Below are 13,077 nucleotides of genomic sequence, written 5' to 3'. Positions count from 1 at the left end.
ACCATGTTGACCAGGATGGTCTCGATCTCTTGACCTCGTGATCCACCCGCCTCGGCCTCCCACAGTGCTGGGATTACAGGCTTGAGCCACCGCGCCCGGCCTAATTTTTGTATTTTTAGAGATGGGGTTTCACCATGTTGGCCAGGCTGGTCTCGAACTCCTGACTTTGCGATTAACCCGCCTTGGCCTCCCAAAGTGCTGGGCTTGCAGGCGTGAGCCACCACGCCTGGTCTTACTTGTCTTTATAAATGCACAAAGGTGAGGAGCAAAACAATATGAGTAACTACTTAAGTGCTCTGTGGCCCAGAGGGTCAATGGAACAGAATGGGCACACCAGGGGTGTTGGCATCTTCTAATAGCACCTACTGGGTGCCAGGTATTGTGCTGGCCACTTGACCCAAATGGCTGGAGGCAGTCCTCACCACAGCCCAGTAAGGGTGCTCTTTTTTAATTTTTTTGAGACAAGATCTCTCTGTTGTCCAGGCTGGAGTACAGAGACTCAGTCTTGGCTTACTGCAACCTCTGCCACTCAGGTTCAAGCGATTCTCGTGCTTCAGCCTCCCTGGTAGCTGGGACTACCCGTGTATGCCACCACACCCCACTAAGTTTTGTTCTTTTTTGAGATGGAGTCTCGCTCTCGTTGACTGGGCTGGAGTGCAATAGCGTAATCTCGGCTTACCGAAACCTCCACCTTCCAGGTTCAGGTGATTCTCCTGCCTCAGACTCCTGAGTAGTTGGGATTATAGGCGCCGGCCACCACGCCCAGCTAATAAGTTTTATATTTTTTGTAGAGATGGGGTTTTGCCATGTGAGCCAGGCTGGTCTCAATCTCCTGACCTCAAGTGATCTGTCCACTTTGGCCTCCCAAAGTGCTGGGATTACAGGCGTGCGCCACCACACCCAGCTAATTTTTTTGTGTTTTTAGTAGAGACAGGGTTTTGCCATGTTGGCCAGACTGGTCTTGAATACCTGACCTCAAGTGATCTGCCCACCTCAGCCTCCCAAAGTGCTGGGATTGCAGGCGTGAGCCACCATGCCCAGCCTCTTCGCTGGGACTTTTGCTGTGCTAGGCTGTCCCTCCTGGCCACCCTGGCGGGGCATGTGATGGGAGGGAGTCACTCACCTGCTGTGGGCTCTGACATTTTTTGGGACTTGCGCCCACTCAACTCCAGGAAGGAGTTGAGCCATGAGGAGGCTCCCAGGCGGAAGTCCCGGAGTAGCATGGCTGTGTCCCGCCGCACCAGCCCCATCATGCCTAGGGCTTTCTGGTCTGAGTTGGAGTGGTCCTCTGTTTTTGCACCTGCAGAGTATATGTGGGGAGCTGAGTTGTTCTCTCTTTCCGTGTGTGTGTGTGTGTTTGTGTATAAAAGGCTTTTATTTATTTATTTATTTATTTTGAGACGGAGTTTCGCTCTTGTTGCCCAGGCTGGAGTGCAATGGCCCGATCTCGGCTCACCGTAACCTCTGCCTCCTGGGTTCAGGCAATTCTCCTGCCTCAACCTCCTGAGTAGCTGGGATTACAGGCACGTGCCACCATGCCCAGCTAATTTTTTGTATTTTTAGTAGAGACGGGGTTTCACCATGTTGACCAGGATGGTCTCGATCTCTTGACCTCGTGATCCACCTGCCTCGGCCTCCCAAAGTGCTGGGATTACAGGCTTGAGCCACCACGCCCGGCGGCTTTTATTTTAATAAGTAAAAATGGCTAATCTTCCAGAAGTTCTTCAATAGGATTTCAGAGGGAAGAAAATTCAAGAGGCCCGTGAGCCAGGCAGGTGAGGGAGCAGCAGAATCCGCCACCTGCTGGCTGCCTCTGCCAGCCATAAATCTGGCACAGCCCCATGGCAGGGGGCCGTGTGCCTCTGTACACACCCCAGCTGCGGGACCCCTCCTTGGAGGAAGGGGCGGGCAGGGCTGCCTTTGGTGCCACCAACCCACTGCAGTCCCCATGGCTCCTGGGCTTGTCCGGAAGGTCCTCGCTAACCCCCTAAGGAGCGGGCTGCCTAGCCCTGCAAGCTGAGAAGAGGAGTTGGGGCAGCCTGGGCGAGAACCCTTGTCAGCCCCTGGCCAGGCAAGAGGCCTGCCCTCCTCCACACTCTTGCCCTCCTCATGGGGCCCAGCTCGCTGACAGCCCAGGCCTGCCAGGAAGAGCAGCCTCCCCTGCCTTTCCGCTGGGCCCAGTCTTAACGCACAGAACTTCGGGCATCTGTGGCCCCAGGGACCCAAGAATATCTGATTGCTTCAAAAGGGATAGGGTGGCTGGGTGCAGTAGCTCACGCCTATAATCCCAGCACTTTGGGAGGCCAAGATGAGAGGATCGCTTGAGCCCAAGAGTTCAAGACCAGCCTGGGCAACATAGCGAAAAACACAAAAATTAGCTGGGCATGGATGTGGTGGTGCACATGTGTAGTCCCAGCTACTTGGGAGGCCGAGGCAGGAGGATCGCTTCAGCCTGGGAGGTCAAGGCTGCAGTGAGGTGTGTTCGAGCCACTGCACTCAGCCTGAGCGACATGAGACCTTCTCTCACACAGACACACAAAGGGACAAGGAGTGGTAGATTCCTGTGCCTGGCCTCTCCTTCCTCAGTCACAGGTGTCTCGGATCCCAGCCCGTCCCTGCAGGACCCAGACATCCTGGCAGTCCCCTTTCCTGCTGAGGATATGGGCCTCACCAGTATAGGCGCTGACACACTTGGAGAGCACGCTGAGGGGCAGCAGAGGGTCCATGAGGCTCAGCAGGCGGGAGGGAGACGCAGCAGGTTGCAGCATTGTGGCCGGGTAGGCTGCCATGATGCCATCTGGCACCCGCACCCCATAGGCTGCTGCCCGAAGGGCCACAGTGAAGCAGAGGTTCCCACCTGCACTGTCCCCTGCAAGGCATATTCGTTCTCCTGTTGAGCCTGGTTTGGGAGAGGGGTGGTTGGTCACAGCCTGGCAGGGGCAGGGGACTGGGGAGGGAGGGCAGGGAGGAACTCAAGCTGGGATAACTGGGCTCTCCAAGGTGGGGTGTGGGGCACTCCAAGGTCTAGCAGACTGCAGTTTTGGAGACTGGCAGACTGAGGCACAGATTTGGGCTCATGTGGTAGGAAGAGGGTCAGGATGACTCAGGACCTGGCGAGTCCCAGGGAAGCTCTGGGAAAGCCTGGGGGTGCTGCAGGTTTGGAGTAGGGGGGGCAGGTGGTGGGGAAGGGGAGCTGAGGCCTGTTGGAGGAGGGGGCCTCAGAGGGTGGAATGGGAGGTCAGGGCTGAGGCTCAGCACAGAGGGGCTGGGCTGCAGGCTCTGCCCAGGGGCACGCCACACGCTGCTCTGTGCCTCAGCGTCCTCCTAAGATGTTTATCTTTGAAGAGGGTGGTCAGAGACGCTGGAGTGTGGGATGGGAGGCTGGCATGGCAGGAAAGCAGGGCTTGGACCTATCAGAGGGGGATGGCAGAGGCCCAAGGAGACAGGATGGTAGGTGGGAAGTGGAGGTGGAGGAGATGGAGAGCCAGACTTGGGTGCTGCGGCGAGGGACAGAGGATAAAGTGGCTGAGGCGGAAGATTAGGCAGGACCCGGGTAAGCATGTGGCAGGAGCTGGGAGGTGTGGCAGGAGCTGAGAGGTGTGGCAGGAGAGGAAGGAAGAGGGTGTGAGGCTGAGGCTGGAGGAGCTTGCAGCAGGCTGGGCTGGGATGGGAGCAGGCGCAGGTGGCCATGGGGGCCTGAGGCTCACCAAGGAGGGCACAGTGCTTGACGGCCCAGCAGTAGGCAAAGAAGCACTCCTCCAGCGCACGAGGGAAGGGGGCCTCGGGGGCCAGGGAGTAGTCGATGGAGATGATGGGGGCACCCAGCTCCTGGGCCCAGCTCTTGAGGTAGGGCTCGTGGGATTTGGAGGTCTGGGCCACAAAGCCACCGCCGTGGAAGTGAACTACCAGGGACCGCGAGCGGGGCGCCTGCTGGGGGCGTGGCCACAGCTCCAGGCTCCGTTGGCCATTGGACTTCACCAGGCTGCTGAGCTCCTCACTATCCTGGGGGTGGGGAGGGAGGCAGTGTGTGAGGCTGGGGAGGACTGGCCAGGGCTGCGCCCTCTACAGGGATGGCAGGGAGGGTCTGCCCATGCTCCTCAGCTCTGTCCCTGTCCCTGGCTGAGGCTGGAACCCTACCTACCTGTCCTTCACGCAGGTCGTAGGAGATGAGCCTGATGAGGACGGGCCCGGGGCCCGTGTGGGCCAGTGGGGGTGAGATGGTGACCGTGAGTGTGGGGTCGGCAGTCAGTGGCATCTCAAAGGCTTCAGGTGGCAGGCTGAGCAGGCGGCTTACCCTCACGGTGGCTGATGCCATGTTGGCCAGAGACTGGAGGGAGGGGAGAAAAGGGGTGCTGGGGAGGGGCTGCCTGCAGGGGGGCCCTTCACCCCTCCTTCTGATCCCCCAGTCTTTCCCCTTGTGTGCTATCCCTGGGCCTGGAGTCCCTCAGAGACATACTGTGGCCTCAGATGGGTCCCTGGACCTCAGCGTCCCCATCTGTAACAGGCCCTCACCGATAGCACCTCGATCTCAGTGATATTCCAGAAGGCTTTCCAGAAGTGCACATCCAGGTTCTGTGTGATCCGCTCAAACTCAGCCCCACGCAGCTCAGGGTCAATGGCAAAGCGGCCACTGGTGAAGAGGGAGCTGGCAGCCACACCTGGGGGTCGGAACGGGGGTGAGGGAGTCCCAGTGGGTCAGGCTGCTCAAGCAGGGGTGGGGAGGGCCAGGAGGGGAGGCTGTAGGCAGGACCCAGCCAGGACTCACTGAGGCCTGTCTCGTTGCGTTTGTAGTGCTCCCCGAAGGACACCAGCCCAATGGAGATGGTCTGCAGGAATGGCCGGATGGCAGGTGTGAACTGTGGAGAGACGCGGCTGCGTCACCCACCGCTCCGGAGAGGGAGGGGGACAGGGCAGGATCGAGGCGCAGGGACGTGTAGGGGAGACGACGCGTTCATTCAGTGAATGTTTCACAGGCTCCTACTGTGTGCTGGGCATAGCTCGCGCCTGGTTCACGGACCTATGTTCTCAAAGGGAAAACAAATGATCAGCACATAGGCAAAGCCAGAAGCAGCATCACAAAAAGGAACGACGAATGGTTTGGAAAGAAAAGGCAGTAGGTGGAACAGACAAGAGCAATGACTCGGGAGGAGGGATCTGCCTGAAGTGAGGGGAGGGTATTCCCTGCAGCGGGCACAGAGTATGAAAGCTCAGAAGTGAGCTCATGCTTGGTGTTTGCTGTGGGTAGCAAAAACCAGGGAGGGAGCAGAGTGAGCAGTGGGGAGAGGGCCAGTCGGTGACACTGGAGAGGCAAGCGGGGCTCATGTAGGGCCTGGGCAGAGGAATTTGGATTTCAGTCTCAGTGCGGGGTGGAGCTACTGGTAGGCTGTGAGCTAGGGAGTAACATGCTGCAGGGACTTCCTGAAAGTCAGAGAGAGGATGGGTGAGAGGGGGCAGCCAGAGACAGGAACAGGGAGATGGTCAGAGGCAGTCCACCAGGCACAGGTACCTGAGGCAGAAAGCCAGAGAGGGAGACTGAGGCCAGCTGGCCACCACATGGGGAGGGGGAGACAGCGTCTGAGAGAACAGACAGGCAGCTAAGGAAAGACAGTGGGGGACAGGCGCGGTGGGGCTCACGCCTGTAAACCCAGCACTTTGGGAGGCTGAGGCGGGCAGATCACTTGAGGTCAGGAGTTTGAGACTAGCCTGGCCAACGTGGTGAAACCCCATCTCTACTAAACAAAATATAAAAAGAGAAAAAAAAAGACAAGATGATGGGGACACAGAATCAGAGGAAATGGAGCCACAGGAGGCTCAGGCAAGGGACTGGTGGGTTCTTCTGTTCCCTCTACACTGGCCAAGGTCCTGCTGCATGCTAGACACTGGGCTGGAGCAGTGGCCACGACAGGGGAGGCTTCTCTGGGGGCTGACATTTTAGAGGGGAGACTGCCTTGCACCAAAGCAGAGCTGGGCCCTGCCCCTGGCTGGGTGCCCAGTAGGCCAGAGGGCACCTGAGTGCCTGGCTATTGTGGCTGGGATGCTGGTTCCGGCAGCCCCGGGAGCTCTTTCTCGTGACTCTAGGGTCACGGCTGGGACACAGGGAGGGGCTGGCTGGCCCAGCTGGGCTGATCAATACTTGTGGGTTCAGCCCTGGTGAGGGGAGGTCTCCAGGAACGCCTGGGCTGGGTTGCTGAGGACAGAGTGGCCTGCAGGGAAACCTGGAGAGGTGGCCTGGGAGCGGGAAGCTGAGGTGCAGGGAGGCCCGTAGGGCCAGAAGGACAACAGGGTCCCACAGCTGCAGATCCTCCCTGAGGGATCTGAAACTCAAGTGACTTCAGAGGCCAGACAGATAACACAGAGTGAATGCCTCTCCTGAGCGCAGGACAATAGAGAGCAGTGGATATCCTGGTGAAAAAAGCTCTGCAGTTGGATTTCTTACTACTCAGCAGATTTGGCACAGGGACCATGAGTAGTTTGAGACCCCTGGCGCAGCTCTGCCTGAGCTCCAGCCAACTTCTCCTTTCTGTACCTGCTGTTTCCTGGATCCAATAATGCTGACCACTGTGGATACTTTACCACACTCTAGGCCAGGCCAGGGGCCACCAGGTGCATTTCCCGTGGGCCTAGAGGGGCACAGGGCAGGGGGCTCACCTGGAAGCCCAGGCAGCGGCCATAGAAGCAGCCCTTATGCAGCGTGACATACTCCCGCAGGAAGTCGGCAGTGAGCCCCTCGTCGCCCTCGAAGAAGAGTCCCCCGGGCTGATTGGTAACCAGCAGGCGCTGGGCGTAGTAGACCAGAGCGCGGAGTTGGGTGAGGGCAGCCAGGTAGGCCTCCAGCTCGGCCAGGTTGTGGCCGGTGCGGAAGAAGATGCTGCGGCGGTTGGAAGCCACATAGCGGGATTTGTGCAGGAGGTGCGCCAGGCAGCAGCGGGCTGTGTGCACTAGGCTGCGGTACCCGTTGGCCGGTGTCTCTGGGTCCAGGTCAAAGAGGTGTGCCACGCTGAGCAGGCGGCCCAGGGCTGGCTCCAGCCCCAGCGCCTGCTCCCGCACACCCTCAAAGACGCCTGATAGCCGCCTGGCCGTTTCCCCAGGGCCCTGGCTGGAGAAGAAGGCTATGTTGTCCTCTGCCAGCGTCACCAGCGACTGTGTCATCGTGCGCAAGTCCATGTTGTGGATGAGCTTCGAGGCTGTGGGCAGGTGGGGAGGCCTGTTAGGTGGGACTGGATCAAACCTTGCTCAGCGGGGGCCCAGGAGTCTGTGCCCTAGCTACCCCCTCCTCTGTCAGACCCCAGCTCTTTCTTCCTTCAGTCCCAGCGGCCCAGGACCCCAGGGTCCCCCTCTGTTAGACACAAGAGGTCACTCCCTTGTCTCTAGGAATCAGAAATTTGGGGACCCAGTTCACAGTGTCTTCCTCCCTCGGGAGCCAGGAGTTCTGCCCCTCAGCTCCCTCCTCCCTCAGACCCAGTAGACCAGGCCCCAACCCTTCCTCTTCAGGACCCAGTAGTCCCTGCTGTCACCTATTTGGGACTCAGAAACTTGCTGCCTCAGCCTCCTCCTATCCCTCAGACTCGGGAATCCCAGCATTCTCCTAAGCCCACACAACTCTGGTTCCCTAACTCATTTCTCTCTCCTATGATCCAGGAGGCTGCTGGTCCTTCTTCCTTCCTTCCAGGGACCCCAGAGTCCAGGCACCTGTCTCCATGAACTCTCCTGGGGCCCAACACGCCTTCTTCTAAATTCCAAGACGTCTAGACCTCCAGTTGGTCCCCACTCTCAGGACCCAGGAGTCCAGGTCTCCCGTCCCATCTTTCCTTCTCAGGCCCTAAGTGCTACCCAAAGGCCGCTCCCCTCTAACAGCATTTGGGAGAGTTCAGCCCCAGCCCGTCCATTCCCATCTCTCTGGAGCCTGGTCTCCAAGCCCAACTCTCTCCCTGAACCCAGGAATTCACGATCCTAGACTTCACTCAAGATTGTTCCTTTTCCTTCAGGTCTGGCTGTGGAACCCCCTCCAAATCCCAGTTCCCTCCCTGTTTCTCTATGAGATCCCCAAAACTCAGTCTTGCTTCTTCCCCAGCAGGGTCCCCTGGCCTTCAGGCTTGTCACTGTTCTGGGTTGCCCGGCCGTCCCTGCTCCCCTGCCTGGAACAGCGATACTCATCGCTGCTGTCGACCTTGAGCATATCCGTGCAGGTCCCATGCTGAGAGCTTTCTGAGTGTTTGCTGCTTTAGTGCGATAACCCTCTGGGACCCACGCCACCTAGTTCAAATCTCTATTATTGTCAGCATCTCCCTTTTCCAGGACAGGAAACTGGGGCTCAGGTTTTAAGTGAGGAGGTAAAGGTTACATTAAAAGTGGCAGAGCTTTTGTAAACCCAGCTCTCTAGGTCCACAGCTACTCTTATGGGGGGCTCCCCCCCAGGACTCTGGAAGCCACACCTCAAAAAACTTGCCCTAGCCGGGTGTGGTGGCTCACACTTATAATCCCAGCACCTTGGGAAGGCCAAGGTATGTGGATCACAAGGTCAGGAGTTGGAGACCAGCCTGACCAACATGGTGAAACCTTGTCTCTACTGAAAATAGAGAAATTAGCCGGGCATGATGGTGTGTGCCTATAATCCTAGCTACTCAGGAGGCTGGGGCAGGAGAACTGCTTAAACCCAGGAGACGGAGGTTGCAGTGAGCTGAGATCGCACCACTGCACTCCAGCCTGGATGAGAGAGCTGCTAGACTCTAAAACAAACAAACAAAAAAACCGCCTTGGATTACGTCTGACTTTACACACTTCCTGGTCCTCAGTGCTCTTCCCTTTGAGATCCTTTCCCAGGCATTCAGGCCGCCCTGTTTCTTGGATGCCCTGTCACCCAGGTCCTGAACAAGCTGCCCTTGGTGGAATGCTACCATCTGTTCCAGGGACTTCCCTCCCAAAGCCCAGCACCTTGCCTGTTCCCCTAGAAGAAATTTCCTTTCCCTTCTAGGTCCTGGGGCCTGGCAGCGGCCATTCCTGTCTCTTAGCTGGCTGCAGACTCACCCCTCCCAGGCATCTTCCGAGCTCCCCTGGGCTGGGACTGCTGGTCTGTGGCTTGTGCCAGTAGCAGCCTGGGGCAATAAACCCGGGGGCGGAGCTGGCCTGCCCAGGGTATAGCCATGCAAGCCACCTCCCACCCAGAAAGATCAGTGAGGACCACGTGCTGTAAACAGAGTAGAGAGCCCAGCTCCCTGCCCTGCCCCCCACCTGCTCCCAGATTCAGCTCAACTGGAAATCCTGTTACAGGCTCCTCTGTCTTAGAACCCAGGAGTCCACACCCACAGCTCCCTCCTCCCTCAGACCCAGGAATCCAGGCCCCCAGCCCCTTCATCCTTTAGGACCCAGCAGTCCCCGCCCCAGTCCTGAACAAGTTGTCCCCTCTCACCCAGCCAGGCTGCCCTCTCTCTCCCCAGAGAAGGCTCAGGGAGCCAAAGGCCCAGTGATCTCAGCTCCCTCCTCCTTCTCTGGCCCTGGCACAGCCGGTCCCAGCTGTTGGGGGGAGAGAGGAGGTAGCCAGCCCTGCCTGTCCCTCCTGGGAGGACAAAAGCTGATTAAAGGCAGTGCCAGGCTCAGCTAGGGGCCTGAGTGGCTGGTCCTACTGGGTGGTGTGACCACACTGGGCACCCTGGATCTGCCACTTACCCCTCTCAGCCCACCCTGCTGTGACTGGCATCCCCACTTCAGGCTAGGAAAAAAGAGGCTTGAGAGACGATTCACCCATGTCATTCCACACACTCCTTGCCTGGCCTTAGCTTGTCAACTCAAAGAGGTAGTCCCCAGCTGTTCCTCCCCACCTAAGATATGCACCCCCTCATTATTTTCTGCCATGATACTTAGTTCTGTTCCATTCTGCCATTTGACACTGTATTTATTTTTTGAGGTGGAGTTTTGCTCTTGTTGCCCAGACTGGAGTGCAATGGCATGATCTTGGCTCACCGCAACCTCTGTCTCCCAGGTTCAAGTGATTCTCCTGCCTCAGCCTGAGTAGCTGGGACTATAGGCGCACACCACCACACCTGGCTAATTTTGTATTTTTAGTAGAGACAGGGTTTCTCCATGTTAGGCTGGTCTAGAACTCCTGACTTCAGGTGATCTGCCCACCTCAGCCTCCCAAAGTGCTAAGATCACAGGCGTGAGCCACCTCACCCGGCCTTGACACTTTATAAGTTGTTTACATACTTGTTCATCTCCACCAGGACAGAGCTAGGTTTTATGGAGCTATGAAACTTAGAAGGTGCAGGGGTGTGGCCCTTTAGAAAGAATACAGAATAACAAATACAAGATTAGGGCCTTGGAAGGGGCCTGTGCAACTGAGAGGCCCTGAGGCCTCAGGGTCATTTGCTTGGCTGGAGGTGAATCTTCTATCTGGGACTGGGATTCCTGAGGTGGCCCTGGGGCCTGCCATGGGACCTGGCACATAGTAGGTGCTCCGTGGATATCTGAATTAGAAAGGAAGGAATGAAGAGGCAGAGTGTGAGCAGAGGGGCTGGTTAGCTCGGGAGAGGACTGGCCCTCCCCAAGGCTGGTGGACAGATGGACAGACAAAGGCCTTAAGGAGGCAGTGTTAGGCGTGCAACTGTGAAAATGGGATGATAACCCAAGCTGTCGACCCTAGATGAGTCTGGTCTCCTCATCTGGAAACTGCACTTGGCCGTTCTGCTGGCTCAGGGTGGGAGACAGGAAGTTTTTTTTTTTTTTTCTTTTTTTGAGATGCAGTCTTGCTCTGTTGCCAGGCTGGAGTGCAGTGGCATGACCTTGGCTCACTGCAACTTCCCCCTCCTGGGTTCAAGTGATTCTCCTGCCTCAGCCTCCCAAGTAGCTAGGAATATAGGCACCTGCCACCATGCCCAGCTAATGTTTGCATTTTTTAGTAGAGATGGCCAGGCTGGTCTCTATCTCCTGATCTTGTGATCCGCCCGCCTCAGCCTCCCAAAGTGCTGGGATTACAGGCGTGAGGATTTTAAGGATTTATAAGCGGCACCCATGGCTAGCGTGTTCTGCACATGGTTTACTTTGTGGGCTCACATGACCTCCCTGAAATAGTGTATTGGGTGATTTTTCTCTGCAGCACTTGTCACTGTCTAGTGTACTATACAATTTACTACAGGAATACCTCACTTTACTGTGCTTCGCACATACTGGATTTTTTACAGTTGAAGGTTTGTGGCAAGCCTGTGTCGAGCAAGTCTGTCTGCATCATTTTCCCACAGCAGGTGCTTACTTCCTGTCTCTGTCACATTTTGGTAGTTTTCACAGTATTTCACACTTTTCCATTATTATTATATCTGTTATGATGATCTATGATCAATGATCTCTGATGTTACTATTGTAATTGGGGGCACTGCCAACCATGTACATGTAAGAGGGTGAACTTTACCGATAAATGTCGTGTGTGTTCTGACTGTTCCACTGACCAGCGATTTCTCCCATATCTCTTCTCCTCGAGCCTCCATATTCCCTGAGACATACAAAATTGAGGCTGGGTGTGGTGGCTCACGCCTGTAATCCCAGCACTTTGGGAGGCCGAGGCAGGTGGACCATTTGAGATCTGGAGTTTGAGACCAGCCTGGCCAGCATGCTGAAACCCCATATCTACTGACAATAAAAAATTAGCTGGGCATGGTGGCTTGTGCCTGTGATCCCAGCTACTTGGGAGGCTGAGGCAGGAGAATTGCTTGAACCTGGAGGTGGAGATAGTAGTAAGCCAAGATCATACCACTGCACTCCATCCTGGGTTATAGAGCGAGACTCTGTCTCAAATAAATGCAATGAAAAATAAAATAGGCTGTGCATGGTGGCTCAAGCCTGTAATCCCAGCACTTTGGGAGGCTGAGGCAGGCGGATCACAAGGTCAGGAGATCGAGATCATCCTGACTAACACGGTGAAACCCCATCTCTACTAAAAATACAAAAATTAGCCGGGTGCGGTGGCAGGTGCCTGTAGTCCCAGCTACTCGAGAGGCTGAGACAGGAGAATCACTTGAACCTGGGAGGTAGAGGTTGCAGTGAGCCGAGATCATGCCACTGCACTCTGGCTTGGGCAACAAAAGCAAAACTCCATCTCAAAATAAAATAAAAAATAAAACAAAATAAAATAAAACAAAATAAAATAAAACAAAATAGAAATCAGGCCAATTAACAACCCTACAACAACCTCAAAGTGTTCAAGTCAAGAAAGAGTCTTGTGTCTCTCATTTTAAATAAAAAACTAGAAGTGATTAAGTTTAGTGAGCAAGGCATGTCCAATGCTGAAACGGGCTAAAAATTAGGCCTCTTTTGCCAGTTAGCCAAACTGTGAATGCAAAGGAAAAGTTCTTGAAAGTAATGAAAGTGCTACTCCAGTGAACACATGAATGATACGAAAGTGAACCAGCCTTATTGCTGATATGGAAAAAGTTTGAGTGGTCTGGATAGAAGGTCAAACCAGCCACAACATGTCCTTAAGCCAAAACCTAATCCTAAGCAAGGCCCTGTCCCTCTTCAATTCCATGACGGGTGAGAGAAGTGAGGAAGCTGCAGAAAAAAAGGTCGGAAGCTAGCAGAGGTGAATTACTGAAGTTTAAGGAAAGAAGCCATCTCTGTAACATAAATGTGTAAGGTGACGCAGCAAGTGCTTACCCAGAAGATCTAGCTAAGATCGTTGATGAAGACGGCTACATATTTTCAATGTAGATGAAACCACCATGTATTGGAAGAAGATGTCATCTAGGACTTTCACAGATGGAGAGGAGGTCAGTGCCTGGCTCCAAAGCTTCAAGGCCAGGCTGACCCCTTGCCAGGAGCTAATGGAACTGGTGACTCAGTTGAAGCCAGTGCTCATTTATCATTCTAGAAATCCTAGGGCCCTCAGGATTACCCCAGATCTACTCTGCCTGTGCTCTTAAATGGAACAAAGCCTGGATGACAAGACGTCTGTTTATCACATGATTTATTGAGTATTTCAAGCCCACTGTTGAGACGTACTGCACAGAAAAAAACAAAATATTTCTCAAGGACAATGCACGTGGTCACCCAAGAGCGCTGGTGGAGACATACAAGTAGATCAATATTGTTTTC

At 55.4% G+C, this 13,077-nt stretch overlaps 1 protein-coding gene and 1 long non-coding RNA gene across 2 annotated transcripts in view; one reads left to right on the top strand and one right to left on the bottom strand.

Annotated features, from left to right (window-relative positions):
- Nucleotides 1-13,077, bottom strand: part of LIPE (lipase E, hormone sensitive type) — a 28,338-nt gene that overhangs the window by 3,120 nt on the left and 12,141 nt on the right. Inside the window, exons 2-8 of the mRNA XM_017503090.2 lie at nucleotides 6,649-7,184; nucleotides 4,766-4,856; nucleotides 4,513-4,658; nucleotides 4,142-4,327; nucleotides 3,708-4,002; nucleotides 2,672-2,899; nucleotides 1,124-1,300 (exon numbers count right to left, since the gene is read on the bottom strand). Of these exons, the coding sequence (XP_017358579.1) occupies nucleotides 1,124-1,300; nucleotides 2,672-2,899; nucleotides 3,708-4,002; nucleotides 4,142-4,327; nucleotides 4,513-4,658; nucleotides 4,766-4,856; nucleotides 6,649-7,184 (1,659 nt within the window). The remainder of the gene's footprint in view (nucleotides 1-1,123; nucleotides 1,301-2,671; nucleotides 2,900-3,707; nucleotides 4,003-4,141; nucleotides 4,328-4,512; nucleotides 4,659-4,765; nucleotides 4,857-6,648; nucleotides 7,185-13,077) is intronic.
- LOC108285764 overlaps nucleotides 1-13,077 on the top strand; it is a 26,945-nt gene that overhangs the window by 7,365 nt on the left and 6,503 nt on the right. The gene's annotated exons all lie outside the window — the stretch shown is intronic.

The sequence above is a fragment of the Cebus imitator genome, unplaced genomic scaffold, assembly GCF_001604975.1.
Source record: "Cebus imitator isolate Cc_AM_T3 unplaced genomic scaffold, Cebus_imitator-1.0 Scaffold306, whole genome shotgun sequence".
Lineage (NCBI taxonomy): Eukaryota > Metazoa > Chordata > Mammalia > Primates > Cebidae > Cebus > Cebus imitator.
The sequence above is the reverse complement of the archived record's forward strand: the minus strand, read 5'-3'. Positions and strand labels throughout refer to the sequence as shown.